The following is a 27,790-nucleotide window of genomic DNA, read 5'->3' on the forward strand; positions in this document are numbered from 1 at the left end:
TTTAAAAAATAAAGTAATGTATGTAAACCAACAAAATATGAATGTATACATGCTACTCTGTTTATAAATATTTAAGTCTGCTTGATGCATGTTTTTCAATATACTGTGTTGAACAATAATGAAACAAATAGCATTTCAAAGATTTTTATTGAACTTTATAGACGAACTTTATAAATACAGTTCAAACAAAATATATCTTATATAACTGACATAATACGCTAAGATATCTACACAATAAAATTATTGTTTAATAAACAAATATTCATACAAGTATTTGGTTGGTCTTTTTACGACGGCACCAATTCCAATTGAACAAAACCTCTCATGGAGGTTGGTGCATTTAAATTAAAGTATTATTAATAATTTACAATATTCTACTAGTGCTACTAGCAAAATCTATTACTCTTGACCAAAACCTTCCGTTTCTTCGATTGCATAGTTCAATTTCTCACACAACTGTTCGTAACTTTTATAAGGCGGTAAGTCGAGGCGATTAAAGCATGTGTGAGACCGCGGTAGCCATGTGTCTTTTCCGACCTATATTGATAAAAGTATTAAAAAAAAACCGTAATCATTATTATAATAAATAACATGGATAATTATCATTATTATAATAACATGGATACCCAACTCGAAATCAACCACTAAAAGGGTTTAATTTTTGAAATCAATTTTAATTTAAGACTTCAGAAAGAAGTTTTTATTAATTCGGTTGTAAAAAATGTTCCATTGAAAGTTCATAAAAATTTAATTCGTTATTAACTATTTTCATAGTAAAATTTAACTTAGTTTTTAATTCCATATATTGATATGTAGGTTTCATTAAAAAATTAAAGACCTTGTTCCAGTTTTTCTTTCTTACCTTTTCTATACAGAAGCGTTGAGGTCCATTAGAACCCATAAGCTCAGCAAACCCACCAACTGGCACTCGACAAGTTCCCGTAACGAATTGAAGCAATCTCGCCCGTTTTTCGTTGTCCATTTGTCGCACGAACTGAAATTATGCTCAATGTATACATAAGGTGGTTAACTTTTCATAAGAAATAAATTTTACGAAGCATATATGAATTGTACAAATGGCTATAGAACGAGACGCTATTATATAATACTTGTGCACCGTTAAATCATATTATTGTTTCCTATTTTTTTATTTTACTTATAGGTAAGTCGAGATGTAACAGTGGATAGAACACGTGAATCTAACCGAAGATTGCCGGATCAAATGCAGGTAGCTACTAGTGAGTTTTCATTTTCGTTTAGAATTTAGTTATGTCATCAAGTAGCAGTGTGTAAGAATTAACTGATATACACAAATACTATACAAGTGATGATTATCATTCAGCCAATCGCAGTCCATTGCTGGAAATACGTATCTCCCAAGATGCATTAAAGCTCCGGTTATCCGCCCTCCGCATCGAGTTTGGTCCCGCCGATCTGTTAGTATAGGACCAACGGCTTTACGTCCTTTCCGAGGCGTGAGATGAGAATTTCTTGATCGAAATCCAATAAGTTTTAACCATTACTTTTTTAGTCTGACCCAGGGTTTGAACTCGGGCCCTCGGGATTTGCAGCCTTATAAGCTAGCTAAATAAAAGGAATGTACTAATTTTATTTATAACCAATTCCAATTGTAAGAGGGTAAAAATAACTAAAAACTTTAACTGTGAATTGACGTGACGTAATTGGTCTAAAATATCTAAATAATATATATCTAAATAATATATATCTAAATAATATATATCTAAATAATATATATCTAAATAATATATATCTAAATAATATATATTATCGATAGGTATTCGCGAAGAAAATGACGTTTTCATTTTCGGCGGAGTTGTAATCAAAACTGTGAAAGTAAAATTAAAATTGATATATGTATTTTAGTGGAATATAGCCTAGCGCTTGACTGTTATTACACCTGATGGAAAGTGAGATACAGTCTAAGATGAAGCGCGCTTGCCTAGAAAATAAAAATTGCACAGAATATAAAAATCTAAGATTTGTTTATCTTAACTTCTGCTTTTTAATACAGTATAGGTATACTGGAATTTTATTTAGTGAATTTTAAGAATTCAATTTTCATGATATCATACACGAAAAAAACTTGTACACCAAAGTAAAAAATATATAGTGAGTGTTATATGTACAAAACGTCTTATAAAGAGTAATGCCAACCTGCCAGAACCAAGCGACCTGCTTGCTGGTGCGCGTGTAGTGGCGGTAGATGGTGTTCCGCTGCCAGTCGTCCACGTCCACCTCCTGCATGCCGCACAGCATCAGCTCCAGCTCGCGCTCGTCGAAGTACTTCAACCATTCCAACGGTACGACCTGCATATTGCAATCATGTCATCATCACATTCACTTGCTCTTATTCCATTCCATTATCGGCGCGGAGTGTAAACTGTCTGACGCAAAGATTTGGCTCCCGTCTCTCGCCAATCATAGGGAATACTCTTGGTGGTACGGTTTGCCCACTAACATGCGATTCATTGGAGTTTTAAGTACAGATAGTATTGAAAGATGCGCTTAAGACAAAAAAAAAATCCTCGCTCAGTCTATCCCTACGACATCCATGGGAATGGGGAGGGAATTCATAATAATATGTATACGATTAACTAATATATCAAGCTCATCATATCATATTCAAAACATATATAATACCTCGTTAAAACCGTCAAGAAAAGCGATCGTTTGTTCTTCGATTCCTCGAGTCATACGCCATTGTGTAACTAATTGTAAATATTGCTCCTTATTAGCCTGAAACACAAAATAAATATACATATAATTATTAGCAGGAATGCTCGTACAAGAACTTTTGTATCGTCATCTTACAATAATAAAATGAATGTAAAACTACCACTAGTTCGTAATCGAACTCAAAAAAAGAGTAACTACTGAGTTTAAACAGAAAATATTCGTCGAAAACTCAGTAGTTACTCTTTTCTCAAACGAATATACATCATGAACTATATAATTACAATTAAATATAAGTACAATTAAATGTATATATTCTTTATGGAAATCTATTTTTTATATTATCGTTCTTCCGCCCTTCGTAATTGGTTTACAGTAATAGAGTCGTAATGTTAATCATATAATAATAATAGAAAAGATTATAAATAAATATGAATTCAATTTATTTTTATTTTTCAATCTAATCTATTAATAATAAATATATTTGTGTATATATTTGATCAATATGTTACAAAAAAAATCCAGTTAAATTTACCATATTATTCATTTTGAAATTAAAACTACGTCAAATTTCCAAAGCAATCATTAGTAGTTTTATGGCATTCTAGAAATATATTTTTAATATTCATATGATAACGATAAGCCCGTTTTTTTATATAAGTGATATTATCTTCAATGTTTTTTTTTAATATTTACATGAAAATAATTTATATGTTTTAGCTTACTAGAATAATGTATAAAAAAGATACTTTGAATTTCAAATCTATCATTCATTCATTTCATTCAATCTCAATTGATATGAATGAGTAAATTATTATATTGTATCCAAATATCACTAAACAGGCATCAATTACTTTAACCAAATAACTATACAAGGTGATAGTTACAAAGTAGATTGAAATTTCGAAAAATTATTATACACTTATGTAATAATAAATCATACATATTTGTATGTTGTGTTGCCGGATGTTTGACGTGATCACGAGAGTGATTCAGACGGTAAAACCCGAGTAAAATATGTACAAATATTATTATTGTAAATGTCGATTGACGTTTATGAAATTGTTTTAGTTAGTGATACATACAATATTTTTTTTTCAAACAATGGGTTAAAATACGCGCCTACGTTAATACTTATCAATTAAGTAAGAAACATACCTCTGTGACACGCTCTTTATCACCCGACGGCTTTAATTCATGATGTATAACTTGTCCTAAAACTTCAAAATCTACACTAAACCACATTTCAAGACCACACTCGTCAATATTGTTATCTTTAATCCAAACTAACGAGTTATAAAATTCCGGATCGATAGATTCTATATCTTTCATTGTCAGTTTTTTATTTAACATTCTCTTATAGAAAGGCATCGTGAAACCGGAATATATAAATCTTCCATGATACAGTGCCATTGCAATAAATCTTCCTATGAATTTAAAATAAAGTAAGTGATCTGGGTTAACATAGCTGGCTGGATTTATTTGAAGGCTATAATTATTTTTGTTTGCATATTCAAAAAGGCAATACATTGGATTGAGAACTTCGTGGGATAGTAAGAAAAACCATTCACGGCTAACTCCTCCGTAATCTAGACCTTCCTCGCCGCGGAATATTATATACAATCGTCTCCGAAGTTCGTATGCGGGTAGCCTCATGATCTGAAGAGTAAAGAAACGAACAAAATATATAAGATATAACTCTGGCATAGTAATCGACAGTGCAATAAACAAAGTTAATTATCAGTTTTGAATAGGTTATTAGTAGGTGGCATGCAATATCGCACATTTAAATGAGTCCAACTGATAAGCCAACTGATAAAAACTAAAGCTTTAAATGTTATGTTTACGTTAGATGATTAAACGATAAATTCACCTGATGATATGAATCTTCGAAAAGAGTCTGCCGCGATAATGTTATTTTTATGTGACTGGGTAAAGCGTTGCTCTGGCATAGGTATCTAAATTGACTAAGTTTCCATCTGAACGAGCGTTCGTAGGCTCTGGGTACGCCATAGGCGCCTTGCGGACCCTTCGGCGCGCCCGGCCTGGGGTCCTGGAATGTGGTGGTGCGCGTGTTGTGGTCTACGAAGTACCGCGTGCCCTCCTCCGTGAACCTTATCTCCCAACCGGGAGGAAGAGCTTCCTCTAACGCGCTGATTTCTTGACCCTAAAATATTTTGTGTTTTTTATAAAAAAAATATAGGTGACCAAAGACCTCCTCTCCTGTTAAGAAGAAAGAAGCTTTTCCCACCATAGCATAGTACATCAATACCTACCTGGGTGCGCGGGTCTTCCCATTGCGTGGTGCGATTCTTGTGGTTGACGAAGTACACGCGGCCGTCGGGCTGCACGCGGCGCTCCCAGCCGGCCGGCAGCGCGCCCAGCGCCTCGTCCGCCGCGCCCGGCGCCGTTCCCGACCCGCCCGGCGCCGCTCCCGGCCCGCCCGGTGCCGCTCCCGGCCCGCCCGGTACCGCTCCCGGCCCGCCCGGTGCCGCACCCGGCCCGCTCGAACCGCTGGCGCCTGCGCGTGGCATCGAACCAATAGATATCTTATTCACATCCATTTGTTTTTGGCAATCTTTAGTGACATGTAAGTGACATGCTTCTTTTTAATTGACAAATATTTTTAAGCGGAAACTTAACTGATATCTGCACTTCACTTATGTATTATATATATAATTAAGAATAAGATATAAAATAGTTTGCTTCACAAATACTAATAAAAAAGTACAGATGTTGTTGCAGAATGGGCTTTACTCTTGCCATTGTTTGTTAAGATTTTTTTGCGCAATCTTCTTATATCGAACAGATAATGGGTCTTTAAGATCCTGGCCCCTCGGGCCAAAAAAAAACACGACAGGTTAACCTGTCGGTGAGGAACAGCCTGGGTAAAGGGGGCAACCCCGAGGCCCGTACCCAGACTGGGCTAGGCCAGTCAGGAGGAACCAGCTATATATAATTACGATTTGAATTAGTATAACGTATGTGTATGCGAGCCTACTTGGGGGAGGGTCGTGTTCCGCGTCGATGGGCTCGGGCAGCAGCTGCGGCTGCGAGGACGGCGCGTGCGGGCGCGTTGGCGGGAACAGGAAGCGCTGGTTGCCCTGCGCCACCACGTAGCGGCGCTCGCCGCGCCACAGCTGGAAGCGCGCCAGGCGCTCCGTGTCGGGCCGCTGCCACGTGGTGGTGCGCGTGTTGTGGTCCACGTAGTACACCCGCCCACGCGCGTCGCGCCGCACCTCCCAGCCCAGCGGCAGAGGCTGCGGCCGCTCCCAGGACGTCGATCGCGTGTTGTGGTCCACATAGTACCTGAGTGTTCTCTACGTATTTGACTTTATAGATAGAGCACCATTCGCAGGAACGGTTTTTCAATTCAACAATTTCGCTTATTCTTTTGCGTTAGTATAAAACGAATGCCTATTGCTGCAATTTCAGTTGAATAGCATAATGAGCAAAATGGCACAGACATTGATTACTTAAACACTCACGTAAACAGTGTGAGAGCAAAGCAGTATACAACCTTGCGACCAACCTTCCATATTGATACATGTAATATATAGATACGGAATTTTTGGTAAAATGTCTAGTAAGTGTCCTACCGTCTCCCATAAACATCGTATCGCATTTCCCATCCCGGCGGCAGAGGTTCTTCGGCAGTAGGGGCGGTGGTCGCCGAGGGAGCGGCGGCGGGAGCGGGCGAGACGTGCGCCGCGACGGGCGCGGCCGGCGGCTCGTCCTGCCGCGAGGGGCCGGCCCCACTCTCCAATGCGCTCACGGACACGGCACCATTGCTCAGTGGCGGCGGACCCGGCGGTGGCTATATTTCAAACTTAAACTTAATTCGTCGATTGAAAATAAGCAACTGGATATGAAACGGTCATGCTTAGTTTAGCTGAGCTATAAATTGCTACATCTTGGCACAGGTAAAAATGCTTTAGTACAAAATCTTTAAATGTGTAATGTTTTATTATTTGATACATACACGCAATGCTCGGAGATGCACCACAGACCTCTGGTTTTCTACATTATTTCTTATTCTAAACCTGCATCGAACACCTTCACAAAGGGGACTATGGGAATTAGTAGTTTCCCCTAATGCCTCATGTGACTGACTTAAAATAGATGGCTCAATTCTTAAGCCATCTAAAAGCAACACTAACTCGGCTGCTTTCACTTCTGTGTTCCCATTAGAAGCATTATCCTGAGAAACATTCTTCATCAAATCTAAAATAAAGTAGTAAAATAAGTATGTTATTCAAATATACTTATATATAAAAACTTTATAATAACAAAATCACTTTATGTTTACCAATACTTAATTCCACATTTTCACATTTTCCATTGATATACAGAAGAATTTTTAATAAGTTAATTTTTTTCTCTCCTATGATGTGATCCTTTCGAAAACTGTGATGGTCAGCCAAACGCAAAACTAGCTGAGATAAAGGTGTAACCAAAACTGTAAATTCTTCCTTCCATTTTGGATGTAATGTATTTTTTATGACCTCAGTTCTTCTTGAAATATTATCATCTATTATAAGTTGCAAATAGGGATTGGGTTTAAAAAGTCCAGAGTTACGGATACTTGCCGATTCAACTGAAATATAAAATGTATTAAATTAGAATTATATATATTTTACATTGATAAGTGTAAGTCCATTTTATGTAAAGTAAATTAATTAATTAATCAATTTCCATTCTTTTTTATCAAATATGACAACTAGTTTCCGAATTCAGAATTTTATCATCATGTATATTTGAATCCAATAATATATATCAATTGAGTCTTGTATAGATAAAAACAAATGACTCATATATAAATGTAATATGCTAATATTATTCCAAATGACAACACATACACATACTTAGACACAAAATTTAATAATCTCAGCTATGGTCAGAGATTTAAAATAGAAACAAATAATAACAATAAACAAAGATCTTTGTTGAAATACTTACCAGTTAAACTCAGCTGATGATATGTTGATAGAGAAATTGGAGCAGTAAGTGTTGTAATGCTTTCTGTCATAGTGATATGATTATTTCATAATGTTTGCTGGACAATTAGCTTTTCAACATTATAGATCTGAAAGTAATTGAATAATTTTATTAAGATACTGATTTCTATGTATAAGTTACTTTTATCTAGTGTTAAAAACTAAAGTGTAACAAATAAGTTTATTAAAGTAACAACTCACTATTATATAAAGTATAAGATTAAGACGGATAAGTTGCTAATTTAATAGATAATTAATAACAAACTATTTCATTACACAAATTGTTTAGTGTATAAAATTTCAAATTCATTACACATTATTTAGTGTATAAAAATATATCATAATTAGTAATATTGATTACGAATAATTTGCTGAATAACTTTATTAAGCACTGGTCTCTACGTAATAAACATTCACAAACAATCATTTGCTTTGATTTTTGCAAACTAATATTACGATACTATTGGACATGAGTTTCAACTTTTTAATTAAATTAATAAATATTCACCAATTTATAGTAAAGCCGATGTAATGTACGCAAATTTTCCCGATTAGGTCATTATCGTTTTTCCTTATCTTTCTGAAGAAGTTAAGACTGAAAGGAAATAGACTTTAGAATCAGTTGTCAGTACACAATGGTCAAGTTTGTCAAAAACAATAAACTGTTTTATTTTGTAAATATGATCTTTCGCAAAACAACTACGTTGTAATTATAAACAAAATAATCCTGAATTTAATTAGTCACAAGTTAGTAATACCAGAGATACTTTTTAAGCAACTTACTAGCACCAACAAAACAGATTACTAATTTCTTATTTCACAGATTAACTTTGTACGCTATACATATTCACTATAATGTTAATTTCGACTCAAAACCTCAAAAGTGCTGGGAGCTTACAGATAAAACAAACAAAACGTTTGACTTTGATGCGGAGCTGAACATTTTTTTAGAAACGTTTTAAAAGTAAATTTTAAAAATGATATTATCATTTTACAAAATTATGTCAATTATAAATCTTCATTTTAAGACCAAATGAGAATTACTAACTAAATAATTTATTCCAAAGATGCCCATTGATACACAATTGTTATTATTCATTTTAATTTTATTAATATATAAATTTTAAAAAATCAAACCTATAAATAACTAAATCTAAAATATTCTATTTTAAGTTTATTTTTATATATTATTATTTAAATATGCCAATATTGTACAGTATTTTGAATGATAACATACTGCCTGCATATTTTACCAATGGTTTGTCCTAGGATTGAAATGAATGTCAATTAGGGCTTATTTTGCCAGATGTTCGATTCAGGTCGTTTCCATACGAATTTTTTTGCTGTATTACAGGATGTTTTAAGCATATATACAATTTTTTATTTACCCATCCTATGACCGCCAATTTAAAAGATTGCAACACTGATTAAATTCAATTGTCATTTAAAATTCATACTCTATGATATTAGTCAATAACTCAATAGAATAACAGTGATTAGCGCATAGCGATACAAGGCCATTAAATTACTAATACAAAAGGAAACAAACGTACGAACAGATAGAAGAACATTCTTTTAGACTGTTAGAACAATCGATATTTTATAAATTTTGTTGATTAATTCTTAGACCAAAGACTTATAACTGATGAGATTTAAAGGTTCCTAATTGTTTTAATTTTGCTATCTTATCTTCTCAATTTTTTATATTAATATTTCATTCCAGAATTTAATTTTTTAAGAAACATCTGCTATGAGTCCAATAGAAAGTGTTCCAGTTGCTATCTTAAATCATATTGATGATTATGTTGAACTACTCTATGATGATATTCCAGAAAAAATTAAAGGATCTGCTTTAATTTTACAACTTGCTAGGAACCCAGACAATTTGATTGAATTGGCAAGAAATGGTAAATAAATTTGTATATTAAATGTTCAATAATGTCACTTTATTGACATTTCATACTAATAACACTTATTTAAAAATTATAGCTTACAGTATTTATATTCCAGTGATAAAAAATCATATATCAATGAATTTTTATTTTATATTTAACTCATATTTGCAAGTTTTAATCATAATTTGTTATTGAAAGTATTTTGTTTTGTACAGTAATTCAGAGGCAATTTTTATTCACAGTAATCTTGTTTATTTCTGAAGTACCAATGGGCCACCTGACGGTAAAAGTTTACCACCACCCATAGACATTTGCTGTAAGAAATATAAACTGATATTGCCAATGACCTGATAAACTGGAAAATAACGTTACTGGGTAGTGCTGTATTGCAGTTAAATAAGTGATGGGTGGATGGTTCCAGATGACCTAACACAAATGTCTTAAATATGAATAATACCTAAACAGAATTTTATTTTACTGGCAAAGACACTACTAACAATTTACATCTAAAGGATTATGAAGTCTACTTATTTTGCAACAATTAACTATACTATTATCATAATTTTCAGAAGCCCTGCTAAGTGCTCTTTCTAGAGTCTTAAGAGAAGAATGGAAACGTAGTATTGAATTAAGTACAAACATCGTTTATACATTTTTCTGTTTCTCAACATATATAGAGTTTCATTCTGTTATTATTCAGTACAAAATTGGCTCACTTTGTATGGATGTTATTGATTATGAACTTAAACGATATGATCAATGGAAGGAAAAAGTTGAAGGAAAAAAACAAGTTCTTACACCAGATAAGGCAAGTAACTCATAGATGTTTATTTAATAATCTAGCTAAAAAATGGGCTTTCTTTATTACCTAAAAAGATTTAGACTATTTAACACTATAATTTTCAGAATGAATTGCCAAAGAGTCGAATTCCAGAACCGAAACGACGTCCAAAATCTGGAACCTGGGCAGTTGCAGATGTCAATATTCAAAAAACTAGATCTATTGTTTCTAGTTACCATGAAGATTTATGCCATGCATCAGACGAATTCCTGTCTAAGAGTGATGAGGAACAAATGAAGAGAAAACTCAAAACTTTATCTAAAAGACAAGAACAGTTGCTTAGAGTTGCTTTTTATATGCTTTTAAACATAGCAGATAATGTTAAAGTAGAAGAAAAAATGCATAAGAAGGATATTGTTGGTTTGCTCATCGGAGCTATGGAAAGACATTCAAACATTGACTTGCTGATTTTAATTGTTTCCTTTTTACAAAAGTTATCAATTTTTGTTGAAAATAAGAATGCAATGGCCTCCAAAGGAATAATTGAAAAACTGGCTCCCTTGTTAGATTCTCCTAATGCTGATTTGGTGAATGTTACTTTAAAACTACTTTTTAATTTGACCTTCGATACAAAATTGCGAAATAAAATGATCAAAATAAATTTGTTACCAAAATTCATTCAATTTACTAGTAAGTTATAAAACATTGCAAATTATGTAAATTAATAGATGATTGAGTGTGAAAATTAAATATATACAATTTCATATTTAAGGTGACGATAAACACATAAACTTAGCAATGAAAATTCTTTACCACCTCAGTATGGATGACCGCGTCAAACAAATGTTTACACAATCGGACTGTGTCAAACTGGTGAGTAATAATACCAAACTAATTTACAATTTTTTAACCAACCTATAATTAATTCATTCTTGAAAGTAACAATTGTTAACAAATAATTAAGTGCCACATGCAATTCTCCGAAGAAGTTCAAATAAACAGATTTTTTTTTTGACGATTTTATTTATAAATGAAAATAAAGCATACACTCGAAGATCTTCGCTCACATCCTTGTCCCATTTCATTATTAAATCTTTCAGTTGACAGACATGCTTCTGCTGAACGTGAACAGCGAGGCTCGCTGCGAGAGCGGGCCGGGCACGACGGACGTGCTGCTGGCGCTATGCGTCAACCTGTCGTGGAGCGAGCGCGCCGCCCAGCAGATGTCGGCCGAGGGCCGCCTGCGGGAGCTGCTGGCGCGCGCCTTCCGGCACCGCAACGCCGTGCTCATGAAGCTCGTCCGCAACCTGTCGCACCACCCCCAGAACAAGCCGCTCTTCGTGGTTAGTCCGCCGACGCCGCGCCTCGTCGAACGTTCGCGTTGAATAACTTCGATCGCTGACGGAGACGACGTGTTTCAGGAATTCGTTGGAGATATAGCTGGCGCGGTTACGAGTGATGAGGCGTCTGAAGAATTTGTCATCGAATGTATGGGAACTCTGAGCAACATTTTGAACTTAAATAACAATATCGATATATTTGCCGTCGTCGAAAGATACAACTTAATTCCGTGCATCCTGAAGATATTAGATCCAGGTCGGTTTCTTAAGACATGACATGATACTCTAATGATATCAAAAATCTTATATACGAAAAGGCCAGACTTTTTTGTAATAATGTACGACCACAGCGAACCAGCGCGACCCGGAGCTCGTGCTGGAGGCGGTGGTGGCGGCGGGCGCGGTGGGCGCGGAGGAGCGCGCGGCGGCGGCGCTGGTGACGGCCGGGGGCGGCGAGGCGCTGGTGGCGGCGCTGCGGCAGCGCCAGGCCGACGACGACCACGTGCTGCAGACCGTGTTCGCCTTCCGCCAGCTGCTGTCGCACCCGCGCGCCGCGCAGTACCTCGTGTCGAGTACCGGTGCGTAGCCTCCGCCCGACGCGCGGCCTCGCTCGCTCCTAAACTAGCGCTCACCGTATTTCTCGTTTCGCAGAAGCTCCGGCGTACCTCATCGATCTCATGCAAGATAAAAATGTGGAAATAAGAAAAATGTGTGATTCATGTTTGGATATCATCTCTCAAATGCAAAACGAATGGGCGGCGAGGATTAAAGTGAGTATGAGTCGTATGAAAATCAATGAAAGTTACTACATTAATTTATTATATAAGCATTAATTTATTATATAAATGTATATATTTTAAACATATATAAAATCAAATCATTGAATAGTTTTATTAAATATTAATTGTTAAATTAGGATCGTAATTTTTATCATGTGTCGTCACCATAAGTGCAAATTATATGCGGCGGTATCAGGCTTTACAAAGTTTTAATGTGACTTAACGTGAGTAAGCCCGTGTCTCCAATAGTTGGAGCGGTTCCGGTGCCACAACGGGCAGTGGCTGTCCGTAGTGGAGACTCTGGGCGCAGAGAGCGGTGCCGGTGACGCGAGTGACGACCTGCCGCCCTACCTCTCCGCCGAGTACCTTACCACACACCGCCTTACCACCTCGGGTACGTACTCCAGAACAAAAATCTGTAGTTGAATATTGTATTAGTGCGGTTTGTCTATCCGACAAATACACAAACCCAATAAATACAACATCTTAATAGATCATAGAATCAAATAAAATCATTTTTGTTGATCATGATCATAGATTATAGAAAACAAAAATGTCCCTTATAATTTTTTTAAATAGAATTTGTTTTTAATTTGAATACCTGAAAAACGTCTGTATTTTAACAAGCTTTTATTTTCCATCGTTGTTCCTAAGTTTTTTTTGGAATATAGTATAGTCCTGTATTTTTATACACGTATAAAACGATGAGCATATTATAATATTATATCTTTATAAAACACTAACAGCCTCCTGCAGTTTCAACCGCACATGACACACACACTGACATTATTTTTCTACCGACTAAACTTAGTCTTTATTTTACGGACATACAAACAAACCAATATTATTTATTTATTTTTATTTTACTGGTGTAGGGCTTTGCAAGCCTATCTTAGTTGTTATCACCCACTCATTAGATATTCTACCGCTAAACAGCAAGACTTAGTATTGTTATGTTCCGGTTTAAAGGATGAGTGAGCTAGTGTAACTACAGGTATTCAGGCATGACATGTTAGCTCTCAAGGTTGGTGGTGCAATGTAAGATACAGTTAATATTTATTACAGTGCACATACATGGGCAATCTATGAGCGGTTGTGACCACTTATCACTGGGTGGACCATTTGCCAGTCCGATTATATATTTCATAAAAAAAAAACTTTTTATAATATTAGTGTAGACTCAATATAAATATAACTTTTACCCAGAAAAAAATATCGGTTTCATTTAGGCAACTAATTTTTAAAATTAATTTAACGTTTACTGTATTACCTTCAAGTATGGATTTATTCATAGATCTGTACATTTTTACAGATTCCCAAATATCACTTAACGACGATTCAGACAGTTTTTCTGGAGAGGCTGACTTTAATCGAGCGAACAGCCGGTAAAGTATCATTTTTTGTAGTGGTTCTTTCATTATAAAAAAGAATAATATTATGTTCAAAATATATATTCCGTCTTAAGTGGGCTGTGTCTTTAATAGACCTAGTAAATGAAAATGTTAACAATGAGAAAGTGACGGATTCTGGTAACTTCATAACCACAAGTAACAAAAATCTAGCACTTAATTTTTGTCCATCATAATGAATACTAAAATAAACACTCATTAGGTATGGTACGTTTAGGCGTATAACAAACGTTAAATATAACATTTATATAGGTTAAATAGTTTAATATAACTATATTACACGTTAAACTATTTCAGTTGTGTAAATACTTATAATAGCTCCTTATTTTCATTATAATGAAAAACAAATAATAATTTAAATATAGGCGCGCCTTTCTTTTTTTTTTTATATATATATTTTTATTTGTTATATTTTTTATAGAAATACTCAAGATGGACAAAGTGACGAATTATTAGGACTATCGGATTCGTTATCAGGAAAAACGTCAGAAGACGACATGCAATTCACTAAAAAGCTTAATGTATTCGCCTAACATAATTGTCGCTATAAAAACAATATTGGAATGGTAACGATATATTTCTATTTGCTTGATTCGTTTAGATTTTTAACTAGATCTCTTTTAAATGGTGAGTTTTTAAATTATTTAAATACTTATATATTATATAACAATTTTAAATAGTACCCGGCAATAAGTATGTGCAATAATGTAATCGACCATTGAAAAGAGACAATCGACTAATTTCGGCTTCGTCTGGTTCTCGATGTCACCGCCTAACTGTGACATCAATTCCATCGCGAACAAAGAAATTTGGCAACTCCTTTCTTTGTCGCACTTCCAAAAAATGGAATTCCTTACCAGCTCACGTGTTCCCCTCCTCTTACAACCCGGGTTCCTTCAAACGAGGCGTGAAGAGGCATCTTGCGGGCCGGCAAGGCGAAGGCGGCTAGTGCAGAACGTTTTTCCCGTCTGTACTGGCCGTCGTCGCGTTTGGACTCTACTACCACTTACCAACAGGTGGAGTAGAGTCATTTGCCCTCCCGGCGAATATAAAAAAAAAAAAGAGCGTTATCTCTGTCGCACAAAACACTAACAGCTCGGTATTTATTAGGAGTTCTTAAAATATTTATTGCCGAGTACAATAAAAATATTTTATAATTATTTGTATCAGATATTATTTTGTATGATTATTAATAAAACTAAACTCTTAAAATTAATTAATTGTCCTAATATTAATGATGTTATGCTTTTAGAGCAATAAAAGTTCCTTTTTGTAACAGAAAATAAAAGAAAAAAATCAAAAATATTACTAATACAATTATTTAAACCTTAAAAACCTAAAATCATATGCTTTATGAAAAAATGCATAATTATGTAAATATCTGATACTATACATATATTTTGTTCAACTTCAAATAAATATGTATTAATACTGGATAGCTCTTTAATTTTTTACCACCTTTGCTTAACATTAAATATAATATAGTAATCGTGTTGTATCATAAAAAATGTGTTATTTTATTAATCAAGAACTATCCGCCACTGGAGATTAGCAGCTGTATTAGCAAAGAGCATGTAATTATAATATATAAATTATGGAACGTATAGGTAAAGAGGAATATCTTTTATGGGGCTGCAAGTGTCCAGCTGTGAGCAGTAAATAACAGTTCAAAAACCTTCTGGAATGGCGCTAACGATACGGGGTATGATATGAGCCGAGTGTGATAGTACTGTATTAAAAACTTAAACTATTATTTTTAAATTTTGAAAGCATAACCTAAAATAACAGCTGTATCGAAAAATAAATACGCCAAAATTTTATCATATAGTTTCTCTATCTTTCTATCGTTTTATTTTATGCTTATTTTAAAAGTATCTTTAAATTATTTTGGACGACTAACTGCGAAGCGGAAGTTTTTCTTTATTGTTAATTTATCTATCCTGCTCTAATAACTTTTGGAAGTCTATAGCTTTATATGGTGCCAGTATTCTTATTCTGAGGTGACAGGAGGGCTGGTTCATTTTTCGCCCAGAGGGCGTTTGAAGAGGCAATGCTGCCAGCATTCTTGCCACATTCTTCGCGGTCATGATTTAATGGCTACAATGTATGTATAGTAATGTATATGTAGCGTATAGTAAAGAAAAGGCTTTAATGTATACAATTATTACTGTATGTCATGTTGTTAATCCTAAATAGATAAAACAAATAATATCTCGTTTTGTTTTAAATCCTGAAAATAATGTATCCTCCAAAACAGGGTATGCAGTTACTATGGCAACATTATATGCACACATTGACAAACTATCTGTTTCAATCGCGGTTTCACGGCACCTTGGTCTATTTGTTTCTCTGTCTACGTTTTTCTGTCTACAGTTGGTAGTATTGGTTGACAGTTGGCAGTATACGTTGACAGTTGACACTTGACAGCTCTTAACAGGATTACAACATTAAGATGGAATGATATGAATACTTATGTTATCGTTAGCAGTTTGCACTTCTCATAGTTTGTGTCGACCTAGTAGTTGTGTTTTCCGTAATTAATGTATACAATAGGTATAATAATAATTAAATGAACTGACCTAAAAAATTTATGCTTGTATAAATTCGATATTTACGAACTACCTTTTCATACAGTTTACATGTATCAAAGTTAAAAGAACCGGTCGTGTGAAACTAGTAAGTGAATGGCAGGCGACATTTTACGTGTGTATTACTTACCCTACCAGATTCCTTTCACTTTTCTATATCGCATGCGATCGGCGTTTTGATAACATATCTTTTTAGTGAAGTTACTTTCATGTCTATCAATAGCCAAGTTCAAAAGTCCAATCTCGAGTACGAAGTAAGTTTACATAAATTTTATGTTACCTGCATTCAAAATATCATACTTTTGAACCGAAAATATCTTAGATAAGCTAAGAGTGAATAAATAAATAATCATAAAATTATATATTTCTGATCACTAGTTTTATTTTATACATTTTTCTTATTTTTTAATTTACATGTTTTTCTTATTTTATTTATTTGAATACTTATTTTATACTTACCTATTTTTAAAATTTTTCTTATCTTACAGGATTTTAACATGCTTCGTGGACTGAGATTAGTAAGTAGGATTAGTCAAAAATGTAACAAAGATGTATTTTAGTCATAAACATTTAAACCACACAAACTAAATAATATTATTTTTCTTATAGTCTTCCTTGAAGAGTTGCCTTTTAGAACCATATGCAAGTTCTTTTCATGTAAAACGCAATTACACATCAACAAAACCTTCAAGTAAGGTGCAAAGTTTACCAAGGCTACCAGTGCCGAAACTTGGAGACACCCTCAGTAAATATCTGAAAACAGTCCAACCCTTTTTAAATGATGCAGAATTTAATACAACTTGTAATCTTGTCAAAGAATTTGAAAGTGGTATGGGGCAAAAATTACAGGTAAATCATAAAAAATATTATTTACAATAATAATATTCTTTAAGGAAATAAAGTTAAATTACTTCATATTACTAAATATATAATACCAATGTTACTAAGATAAGGCTATGTGTCACTTACGTTAAATAAATTTAAACTCAAAAAGTGATTTTACTTTCTACATTGAATTTTTTATAGATAGGTATTAGTTATTTTTTAAATTAAATTAGGTATATTGTAGTATCACCAAACTAAAAAATTGTAGTAACTTTTGTTTATTAGAAAATACAAACAATCCTTTTAAAAATTAAATAATAATTTCTGAAAGCCATTGCATTTTTAATATTTTTTTCAGAGTCTCTTAGAAAAGAGAGCTGAACAACATGAAAACTGGCTTGAAAATTGGTGGCTTAATACAGCATACTTAGAGTATCGTGACCCTGTTGTAGTATTTTCTAGCCCAGGCCTAGTTTTTCCTTTCCGTAAATTTAACAACCAACAAGACCAATTAAAGTATGCAGCCAAAACCTTATTAGCTGCCTTAGATTATAAGGCTTTAATAGACAAGTAAGTTTCTTCTACTTATATATTTTGCCTACAAATGAACAAGTGTTTTTATAATAATAGAAGCCATTGAAAATAATTAATACAGAGAGATTATAAAATATAAATTATATCTCCTATAAATTTTATATTACGTTTTTTTAATTTTTAGTGATAAAATTCCAGTTGAAATGATGGGAAAAAGTCCCCTGGATATGTCACAATATAAAAAGATATTTGGGACTTGCCGCATACCAGTTGAAAAACGAGACAAATTATCTTTCAATGATTCTAAACATGTAACTGTAATACATAATAACCATGTAAGATATTTTTATAATTATAATTGAGAATTCAGTGTTTTATTTTGCAAACAATATCTTATAAAATAATGCAACAATGTTTATCTATTTTGTAGAAATTAATAAAATTGCTATTTTCCACAATAATTAAAGCTCATGTGATACAAAAGGGTTAAAAAGGGTCCGGATTGAACCTATCACTGATATTGCTAGGCAGAATGTTAACCATTGAGCTATTAATTGCTTTGAACTATCACTTCAGGTTTGGAGCATATTCCACACACACAAGTGGGAGAATTTCAATGAAATTAGACACATGTTTCCTCACGATGTTTTCCTTCACCGTCAAGCGCGAGATGAATTATAGAAATACATTAAGCACATGAAAAATCAGTTATGCCTAACTCATAGTCACTAGGCCATCTCAGCTTTGTATACTCAAGTTTTAATATTAAATATTTGCAGATTTTCCGTGTCGAACTTTGGGGCAATGACGGCAAACGTTTAAATGAAGATCAAATTGCTCAAATTTTAAAGAAAGTAGTGGATTCGTCGTCATCTACAGCTAGTGATGCAATTGGTATTCTCACCTCCGAAAATAGAGATAACTGGGCAAAGGCTTATCAGCTGCTTAGTAAAGGTGAGATTAAATTTATCTAATCAAAGTCGTCATAGAGTAGAAATTACATAAAATTATTGTGGACTTTATAATATACATATCGAATGTCACACGCAACACAAACGACTAAGAGTAACAATGTTTTTTAGATAAAGTGAACAGAGATTCGCTATTGGATGTCGAGACGAGCCTGGCGGTGCTGTGCCTGGACGGCGCGACGGGTGTGTGGCGCCTGCAGGACGACGCGCGCCGCACGCTGGCCGCCGCGCAGACCATACACGGCGGCGGCTCGCGCAGCAACGGCGCCAACCGCTGGTTCGACAAGACTGTACAGGTACACGAAGGCCGTCCTGTAATTATAATAATGATAATAACGGTTGATGGTAGCAATTATTCATATGACACACTACAAGGCCGTAAATTCTGAACTCCTGGGTTCAAACCATAAGTCGGACCGATAAAAAGTTATTGGGTTTTACTGTCGAAGATTCTCAGTAGCAGCCCGGAGTCTGGAAGTTAGAAGTGTATGCACTCTCGTACCTCGGAAGGTACTTTGGTCCTGGTGCACCATAATATGTTCTGCGCAATTACCTAATCTCTCTTGGATTTGGCTGCCGTGGCTGATATCGGTCAGGAGGACATCATTATGATTATACGTAACTAGACTGACTATTTAGTATGGTATTAATACGGTATAATAAAATGTTATTGAACTTTCAACTAATCTTGTTACTATTTTATGAATCTGAAAACATTGCAAAACCTTAGTTCATCGTCGGAGCTGACGGCATCACAGGCCTCACGTACGAACATTCCCCAGCTGAAGGACAACCGATAGCTGTACTAACTGATTTCATTATTAAGTATATGTAAGTGTATATTGTACACATTGTTTTATATTTTATTGTATCAAAGACAAATATAAGGTGTCCAATATTTATATACTGTGGTGTGGCTAGTGGCTACCGTAAAATGGAATGAATGAACACATACATACACTGTCTTTACCATTTAGATTATACATACAAATGATACTAAAATACGCTCCAGTTATTTTTCGTTTTTATGTGATTGTATAAATACATAAACATAATGCTTTTAAAAATAATATTAATAGGTATAACTTTTATCATTTATTTAGAGAGCAAGATAAACCAGTTGAAACGTCGTCTTCGAGTCCGAAGGATCCAATCCGACTAACATTCAACGTTAACGGAGAAGTTGCGGAGATGATAGCGACAGCAAAATCTAACTTGGACAAGTATGTAACTTTGTATGTTTACTAGTGCAATTACAACGATTCTACATTTTGTGCCTATACTGGCGCATTTTTATATCTTTATGATAGTGATTTGTGAATAAAACAGATATTTCTTGCTGTAGTGGGATGATTATGATGTTCTTCTAAATGATTTCCATGAAAGCAGCTATTCTAAATTAAGAGTAGCGCAGGAGATTATTACAGTGCACTATTGTGTGCGCAAGCACAGAATCACAGGTGAATTATATTATGCATTCCTTCCCTCTCGTTATTGGATTAACCGGAGTACCGCGACAGAAATAAGTTTAGACACAGATCCAACGTCTGCACGTACCACGTATACCAAATTAAATATCACACTGTATTGCTATCGTCCCATTGACGCGGTGAGCCAGCAAATAATATATTTTACATTTGTATGCATTACGGAAATATTTTATGTTTTGTTACAGGTTAGTTGCGGATCTAGACTTAAATTGCTTCAAGTTCGACAGATACGGCAAGAACTTCATCAAGTCGCACAAAATGAGCCCTGACAGCTATCTCCAGATGGCTATGCAATACGCTTTTTACAAGTATGATATTATTTATAAACTATAAGAGATAATATTTTTTTGGTTTTCGATTTACTCCTAACGAGTCTGAGAATTACAGTAACGCGCCGGCAGTTCACAACGTTAAATTTTCAGTGACAAATAGTTGTTTCATATGAATTAACACATTATCATAAGGACGCTCTCACAATATTTTCTACCTTTTAATTAATTAATAACAAATTGTATGTACTTTATTTATTTTTTCCTATATTATTTTGATTAAGTACTAAGTTTAAGTAATTGAACCTATCCAATTAAAACGCGGCGTAGACTACACGGCACGCCGGGCGCTCACTACGAGTCCGCCGCGACGCGCATGTACGCGGGCGGGCGCACGGAGACCATCCGCTCGTGCTCGCCGGAGTCCGTGCAGTTCGCGCGCGCCATGCTCGACGCGCGCGCCGCGCCGCGCGACAAGCTCGCCGCCATGCACGGCGCTGTCAAGGCTCACAAGGACTACACCGTGCAGGTACGGGATACAGGGTACAAGTACCGGTACTCGTGCTCGTCGGAGTCCGTGCAGTTCACGCGCGCCATGCTCGACGTATCACGTACGTAATTCATTTAAGCTAAACTTGTTAGAGTAACAATACATTATTTTCCACAGGCATTACAAGGTTTTGGTGTCGACAGACATTTACTGGGATTGAAGTTGACAGCGATCGAAAATGGAATCGAATTACCGAAAATATATTCCGACCAAGGATACATGCGCAGCGCTCACATGAGAATTTCCACGAGCCAGGTAATAAAATAATCTAAATAGGGTGCGGCGCTCGCGATCGACTCACACTAATATATCCGGGCGGATGGCCGTATGACGCAGGTGGCGTGCAGGTGCGACGGCTTCATGTGCTACGGGCCGCTGGTGGCTGATGGGTACGCGACGTGCTACAACCCGCGCGACAACGACGTCAACTTCGCCACCGCGGCCTTCGCGGCGCACCCCGACACCGCCAGCGCGAACTACCGCGCCGCGCTGGAGCACGCGCTCGCGGACATGCACGACGTGCTGCTGCGCGCCACGCAAAGCAAGCTCTGAGCGCACTATCGCTGTGGTGACGGGCTCGCTTGCATTCTCTTTTTTAAAGTACTACTTTAATAACGTAAGAGGTTTATAAATTGTTAATAAACTATACCGAAGACTAAGTGTTATATTGTAAATATATTACATTCAAGAAAGATACCAACATATTTGAAGAAAAAACATTCTACAATATATTTTATAAATTTTGTGAGTTTGCTATATATTTTATTAAATAATTTTATATTATACATTTAAAAATATGGTATGTCTGCGAAAATCGGCAAATGAAACGACAAAAAAAATACCACTTTATGTATTTTAATCAGAAAACATGATCGTCCCTGGTTTTATTTTCGTGACCATAAATACCAAAATAAAATATTTCCTATTAAAACATTGTGTATGTATTTAAGTTGATTCAACAAGTTTTATTTATATAATTTCAATAAAGCGCATATATTTTGTTTTAAGTAAAAATATATAAATTAACTGCTTTTCTTAAATTATTCTACGAGCAAACCACTTCCAACAAAATAATTAATTAGAAAGTAGACAGACAATTACTCAATTAAAAAAAAAATGTATATTAAGCCTGCCTTTATACAAAATATATTTGTCTTGTGCAATAAAGTATTAAAAAAAAATAATCAAAAACTATTATTTTTTTTCTACTTACATTTAGAAAGTAGGAATTATTTCTGGCTACTGAATGGAAAACAATTTGATTCCATATTTCGATAAGAGTATTCATGATTCATAAGTAAGCCTTTTGTTTGTTGTAAGAAATAAAACGGGTTTATACTTGATAGTCTATAATATGATGTAATAAAATAAAACTTAAATTGCAATAAATTATAATTCATTTGATTAAAAATAACATATTTAACATTTATTCAATTACTTAAGATACAAAAGCAATAGAAACATCAGAAGACAACATTAATTTATTAACAATAGTATTCTCAGATTTACCTCACAAAATATATAGTGACATTATTTGATACGCTTATTCAAACAATTAACAAAATATTAAACCATATCCGCCGATATGACAAATTTTCACTTAGAATAGAAAACAGAACAAAAAGTAATCACTATCGGAACATGTGAAAAAGGTATTGTTTGCACATAAAATTAACCCTCATCTGCACCTATTGGTTCGTTGTCGGCTCCACTAAAATAATGTTTTAGAATTGAAAACTGCAAATCATGTAAATTTATAATTAAAATCGATGCCAAAAAAGTATTAAGCATGTGAGGACTAACATCTTCGGTTAGCGGTGAATTACTTTAGCAAAAAGCTTTAATATTAGTGACAAAAAATGTGTATCCAGTCCAACTTCTAACAATATTGTTAACCTTGACATGAAGATTTAGCCTTCGATTTCTCCGCTCAAAAGTACTCAAAGGTTTATTTAAGTGTATCTATTATTTTACTTTCAAATAAATAAATCAATGAAGACCTAGATAATTTGGCAGATTAACATTTACTGGTGGTTTTTTTATGTAATTGCAATCAACTAGCGTTAAAACTCAGTATTTCTTAATACATAATTAAATCAGCAAAGATTGTTTTATAAATATATTTATTAAATTTTCATGAAAAAAAATTATATATAGTCGGAGATGTATTAATTTTCCTAACTTTATTTTATAATAATATGACCAAACTAATTAATAGCATTGACTTAAAAATGTTTTAACTGTTTATTCCGCCCATAGTATGCTTCATTCGTTATTTTAAAACTACCAATAATATTTAGGTGTCATGATCATTAATAACGTACCATATAAGAAAATTAGAAAAATAACTTTTATTTAATTGTTCGGAAATATATTAAATATCTGAGATATTTATTGACATTGTAATCCTAAAGAGCCTTCTAAATAATAAAATCGGAAAATGATTAAACATATATTAATACATCATTTGAATAATAATACTTTTGTATATATGTAATTCAGTTTTAGTTAAAATAATTATTCCATAATTGTTAAAATGTTTTTATTTATTTACTTTATATTTATTACACTGTTATACATTGACTACCTGCATTGTTTGCATTAACTCATTCCAACCAATATGATTCTTATAAGTGCAATCTTTAACGGAATTCACTACAATCCTAACATGTCACTTACCCTATATGTATAATTATAAATTCCATGAACCCAATTGTGTGGAATGTAAATGAGATTATAGTGCTCTTTTCAAACAATATTTTCCATAATATAAATATTAATAATTTTAAATACAGTATAAATAAGAACGAAATTTGCGTACAGATATATATACAATCGGCACAAACATAGGCGAAGCTAGGATAATTAGTCTGTTTTAACGTCAACTATTATTTTATTATGAGCCTATATACCTATAATATGTTCGACTGCTTGTAATTAAAGACCAATTAAAATTACAAAACATTACACTGCATTCAAGATGGCCTCATGGCTGGCATGAAAATGCAGCTAAGAATCTTATTTGAAGTTTAAATTTGTGATTTCATTATTCACCTAGAGGGAAACTGTTTAAATGTAAAATCAATTACCGCTACAGCAGAGGAGACCATCACGCAGCAGTGATATGTCAGATAATTTTATTAAATTTATTTCAATTAGTGTGCAGTTTTAAAATGCTTATTAGAACCGACCTCGACGACAGAAGTCGCTTCCCTAGCCACGCCTACCGGCACGAAAATAGTCGCGATACAGGCGTTTATCGCTACCGCATTTGTCAAAAATAATTTCATTGAAGATAATTACAGCGTTTATTCACTATTCGAAGGGCGTGCGGGCGAGTTAACAGGCGCAATGGTCGCGCGCGGCGGGCGGCGCGGCCAGGGGGCGTCCGGGCGACGCCGGCTTGTGCTGCACGCCCGACTCTGCCGCGTTCAGGTCAAGCCGCCCGTCCTGGATACTTTGATAAATTTTCTTCGCCGTTTCGAGAAACGCCTCCTCGACATTCTGACCCCTGTTGATTTGCAAACGTTATCTTTAAACTAAGACTAAAATCTATAAGTATTCCTCTGGATGTTTATTTTCTTCTATTGCAAGTAACAAATACTAAAAATTATTTCATTTAATAAAATAAATCGTTGACTCAAAATTAAATTACTCTGTATTAAATCTTAAGATGTTTATCAATAATCATATTTGAATATCTATTTATAAATAGTCCATCCTTATTTCTAAATTTTTTAAAATAGTTTTATTCAAATAATGTTAAAAATATTAATGCCCACGGTGAATATCAGTAATACGAGAAGAATAAACTATAAGGAAAACATCAAATTAATGACAAAAACATACATCTTTTATAGTTAGATCTAAGTTAAAATTTTTAAGTAAAAAAAAAATAAGAAATGTATAGTATGTATATAACCATATTGACACGAAACTTACGTTTTAGCACTAGCTTCAACAAACATTAATCCATTTTCATCAGCAAACTGTTTGGCTTCTTCGTAAGTAACATCTCTTTGGCCGTCTAAATCAGACTTATTTCCAATAAGAAAAATCACTGTGCTTGGATTCGTCAAGTTGCGAGTATCTGTAAGCCAGCTACTTAGATGATTGTAGGTTGATCTGTAATATTTTAATACTACATAAAATTGACTTATACATTTTATTATTATATGCCCCAAGCATTTAAAATATTAATTTTGTTGGAACAATAAATTTACGGGACTACCAATGTTTTCTACCAACTATCTTGGCTCAAAATAGCCAATGTCTTATTAATACCACAAAGCCTTATGTAAGAATGATGTAACCATAGCAGTGCTTGCATATTATTTAAAATGAATTTACAAACATTATCTTTGTACTCAGTCTCATTCATTCTTTTACTAATCTGGCTATCTCTTACAAAAATTCAATGTAGTATCAAAGTGTATCTATATTGAGCCCAACTAAAAACATTTATTTTACTCCAGTGAGTGCGATCCACAGATATCAATATAATACACAAAAATTATAATTTACTAAGTAAAAATAATGTTAAAATAGATGTAACTATGTAATATGTTGAACAAGATTTATAATATGTATTTAATATATTAGAATTGTACAAATTAACCAACATATAAAAAATGGCACAGACACAAAAAAAACTGTATACAATTAAAATAAGCACTTCACAGATTTTTTAATATTCTTAATACTCAATTAATACCATTTAATTTGAATTGAAGATGTAAAAAAACAACACAATTACATACATAGATGTGAAAAAACATAATGTCTTCTTTCTTAAAGATATTATCAACAAACTCAATATACATTACACTTATTACCATATTCCTTCATATGTCACAGTTTCAAGTATTAGAAGACCAAATAACTTCCAAATAAAGTACAGTAAAACAGCCTGTGAATGTCCCATTGCTGGGCTAAGACCTCCTTTCCCTTTTTGAGGAGAAGGTTTGGAGCTTATTCCACCACGCTGCTCCAATGCAGGTTAGTGGAATACACATATGGCAGAATTTCAATGAAATTAGACACATGCAGGTTTTCTCACAATATTTTCCTTCACCGTTAAGCACGAAATGAATTATAACCACAAATTAAGCACATGAAAATTCAGTGGTGCTTGTCCGTGTTTGAACCTACGATCATTGGTTAAGATTTACACATTCTTACCACTGGGCCATCTCATGCTTTTCTAAATAAAGTATATAGTTCAAAATTAGAAATTTAGCTTTTATCAGTCATCTAATTAATTCATATTTTATTACTTATTGTTTGTATACATTTTTGTTTTAAGTACCTGTTCTTATGAGTAAGTTATTATCATTGATGAGTTAAATTTTCTTATACTTATCATTTTCACTAAAGAACATATCAAATCAATTCAACATTACCCATAGACGAAATGATTGATGAAATATTTGCTGCAATTCTAATACTCAATTGTACAATGTTAAATTCTAGTCTCTATAATTTGATTATAAATTTTATTTCGTAATACCTTCTTGTTATATCATACACCATCAGAGCACCAGCTGCTCCTCTGTAGTAAGAACGTGTTACTGCTCTGAACCTTTCCTGTCCAGCTGTATCCCAAATCTGTAGCTTTATTTTTTGACCAGCAACTTCAATTATTCGAGTACCAAATTCTACACCAATTGTGTGAGGACAATCAGCCATAACTGTAACAAGGGTTTTGATTTAAGTTTTTGTCCTTTTATGTTTATTATAATAGTTGTAGAAAGTTGTGTATTATATATTATTATAATTATATCATGGTTATAAATCCAATAAACTAAGTAAAGTATGTGTTAAACATGAATAGAACACATTTGAACATTTTATTCATCACTGTGTTCAAAGCAAGCATTTGATCAAACCCTGTGTGTCTATGACTATGTTGTGCAAATAACTTAAGTAAACAACAATTAGAATAGTATTTACTTACATTTTTTCTCTGTAAATTGGTGTAAAAGGCATGACTTTCCAACCCCCATATCACCAATGATTATATATTTAAATATATATGAGTAATTATAAGGTCCGGACGTCATTTCGCTAAAAAAAAGGAAATACACTAAAATAGAAATATAATATAACTAAAATAGAATACTAGTAGTAATAAAAAAGTAATCTGTAATATAGTCAAGTTAAGTAATAAGTTTATTCTTTTTGTAACTAAATATATAAAAAAGGTAAGGTATAATTAAATTTGATGGAAAGATCGCCAGCAAAACGATTCATGCTATATTCAATCACTGACTGACTGACACAAATGAACCTGAAAACAATAGATCGTAGTGTATGTTTATAACTTATTACTTTTGTTGACTTACTGATATAGTTAGTGAAATATTAAGTTGAATTCTTTTCACTATTAATATTTCTTAAGACGTTATACGCAACATTTTAAAACAAAATGTTGGTGCTGACGAATATACTAACTTTTATATAAATAAAGGCGTTCTCACTCTCAATTTGTCGCCAATATTTAAATAAGGGACGCTTACAGAAGGAAATATTAAAGCTTCAATAAAAACTTACTAGAATGTGTATTATCAAAGACTTTACAAACTTAATTAGACCTTTTTGTTTAGGTTTATTTTTCACTTTCAGAATCTCTATACCTACTCAATTAGTCACACACAATGTAGATAATA

General features: G+C 33.8%; 4 protein-coding genes across 12 annotated transcripts; 2 read left to right on the plus strand and 2 right to left on the minus strand.

Annotated features, from left to right (window-relative positions):
• Positions 1-128: 128 nt before the first annotated feature.
• Positions 129-8,580, minus strand: LOC126780260 (E3 ubiquitin-protein ligase Su(dx)). Of its 3 annotated transcripts, none has more exons than XM_050504578.1 (14): positions 8,475-8,580; positions 8,200-8,286; positions 7,654-7,780; positions 7,004-7,291; positions 6,677-6,918; positions 6,294-6,511; positions 5,696-6,003; positions 4,971-5,215; positions 4,568-4,861; positions 3,853-4,353; positions 2,662-2,757; positions 2,176-2,328; positions 863-994; positions 129-537 (listed from the first exon to the last, which is right to left on the minus strand). In XM_050504578.1, the coding sequence occupies exons 3-14, from the start codon at positions 7,721-7,723 to the stop codon at positions 400-402; spliced, it is 2,685 nt and encodes an 894-aa protein (XP_050360535.1). In that variant the 5' UTR covers positions 7,724-7,780; positions 8,200-8,286; positions 8,475-8,580; the 3' UTR covers positions 129-399. The 3 variants fall into 3 exon arrangements, with proteins under 3 accessions (XP_050360535.1, XP_050360541.1, XP_050360549.1); XM_050504584.1 differs by lacking the exon at positions 8,475-8,580 and adding an exon at positions 8,450-8,468; XM_050504592.1 differs by lacking the exon at positions 8,200-8,286 and having other exon boundaries at positions 8,475-8,550.
• A 589-nt stretch (positions 8,581-9,169) lies between these two features.
• On the plus strand, positions 9,170-15,270 carry LOC126780318 (kinesin-associated protein 3). Of its 2 annotated transcripts, none has more exons than XM_050504698.1 (12): positions 9,170-9,273; positions 9,415-9,598; positions 10,156-10,394; positions 10,493-11,057; positions 11,140-11,240; positions 11,468-11,710; positions 11,789-11,963; positions 12,058-12,285; positions 12,359-12,477; positions 12,736-12,880; positions 13,799-13,871; positions 14,317-15,270. In XM_050504698.1, the coding sequence occupies exons 2-12, from the start codon at positions 9,442-9,444 to the stop codon at positions 14,426-14,428; spliced, it is 2,157 nt and encodes a 718-aa protein (XP_050360655.1). In that variant the 5' UTR covers positions 9,170-9,273; positions 9,415-9,441; the 3' UTR covers positions 14,429-15,270. The 2 variants fall into 2 exon arrangements, with proteins under 2 accessions (XP_050360655.1, XP_050360663.1); XM_050504706.1 differs by having other exon boundaries at positions 9,241-9,349.
• Positions 15,271-16,335: 1,065 nt separating this feature from the next.
• Positions 16,336-22,826, plus strand: LOC126780330 (carnitine O-acetyltransferase-like). 4 transcript variants are annotated; one of them, XM_050504744.1, is made up of 13 exons: positions 16,336-16,448; positions 16,972-17,001; positions 17,093-17,332; positions 17,667-17,878; positions 18,027-18,177; positions 18,622-18,796; positions 18,925-19,109; positions 19,544-19,644; positions 19,917-20,036; positions 20,489-20,611; positions 20,903-21,101; positions 21,240-21,377; positions 21,459-22,826. In XM_050504744.1, exons 2-13 carry the CDS (start codon positions 16,981-16,983, stop codon positions 21,672-21,674), a joined length of 1,881 nt encoding a protein of 626 aa, XP_050360701.1. In that variant the 5' UTR covers positions 16,336-16,448; positions 16,972-16,980; the 3' UTR covers positions 21,675-22,826. The 4 variants fall into 4 exon arrangements, with proteins under 4 accessions (XP_050360701.1, XP_050360673.1, XP_050360691.1 ...); XM_050504716.1 differs by having other exon boundaries at positions 16,343-16,737; XM_050504734.1 differs by having other exon boundaries at positions 16,344-16,598.
• A 334-nt stretch (positions 22,827-23,160) lies between these two features.
• Positions 23,161-27,786, minus strand: LOC126780466 (ras-related protein Rab-14). Of its 3 annotated transcripts, none has more exons than XM_050504980.1 (5): positions 27,675-27,786; positions 27,079-27,188; positions 26,632-26,812; positions 25,065-25,247; positions 23,161-24,633 (listed from the first exon to the last, which is right to left on the minus strand). In XM_050504980.1, the coding sequence occupies exons 2-5, from the start codon at positions 27,182-27,184 to the stop codon at positions 24,462-24,464; spliced, it is 642 nt and encodes a 213-aa protein (XP_050360937.1). In that variant the 5' UTR covers positions 27,185-27,188; positions 27,675-27,786; the 3' UTR covers positions 23,161-24,461. The 3 variants fall into 3 exon arrangements, with proteins under 3 accessions (XP_050360937.1, XP_050360928.1, XP_050360946.1); XM_050504971.1 differs by having other exon boundaries at positions 27,576-27,770; XM_050504989.1 differs by lacking the exon at positions 27,675-27,786 and adding an exon at positions 27,467-27,485.
• Positions 27,787-27,790: the final 4 nt, after the last annotated feature.

The sequence above is a fragment of the Nymphalis io genome, chromosome 3, assembly GCF_905147045.1.
Source record: "Nymphalis io chromosome 3, ilAglIoxx1.1, whole genome shotgun sequence".
Classification (NCBI taxonomy): Eukaryota; Metazoa; Arthropoda; class Insecta; order Lepidoptera; family Nymphalidae; genus Nymphalis; species Nymphalis io.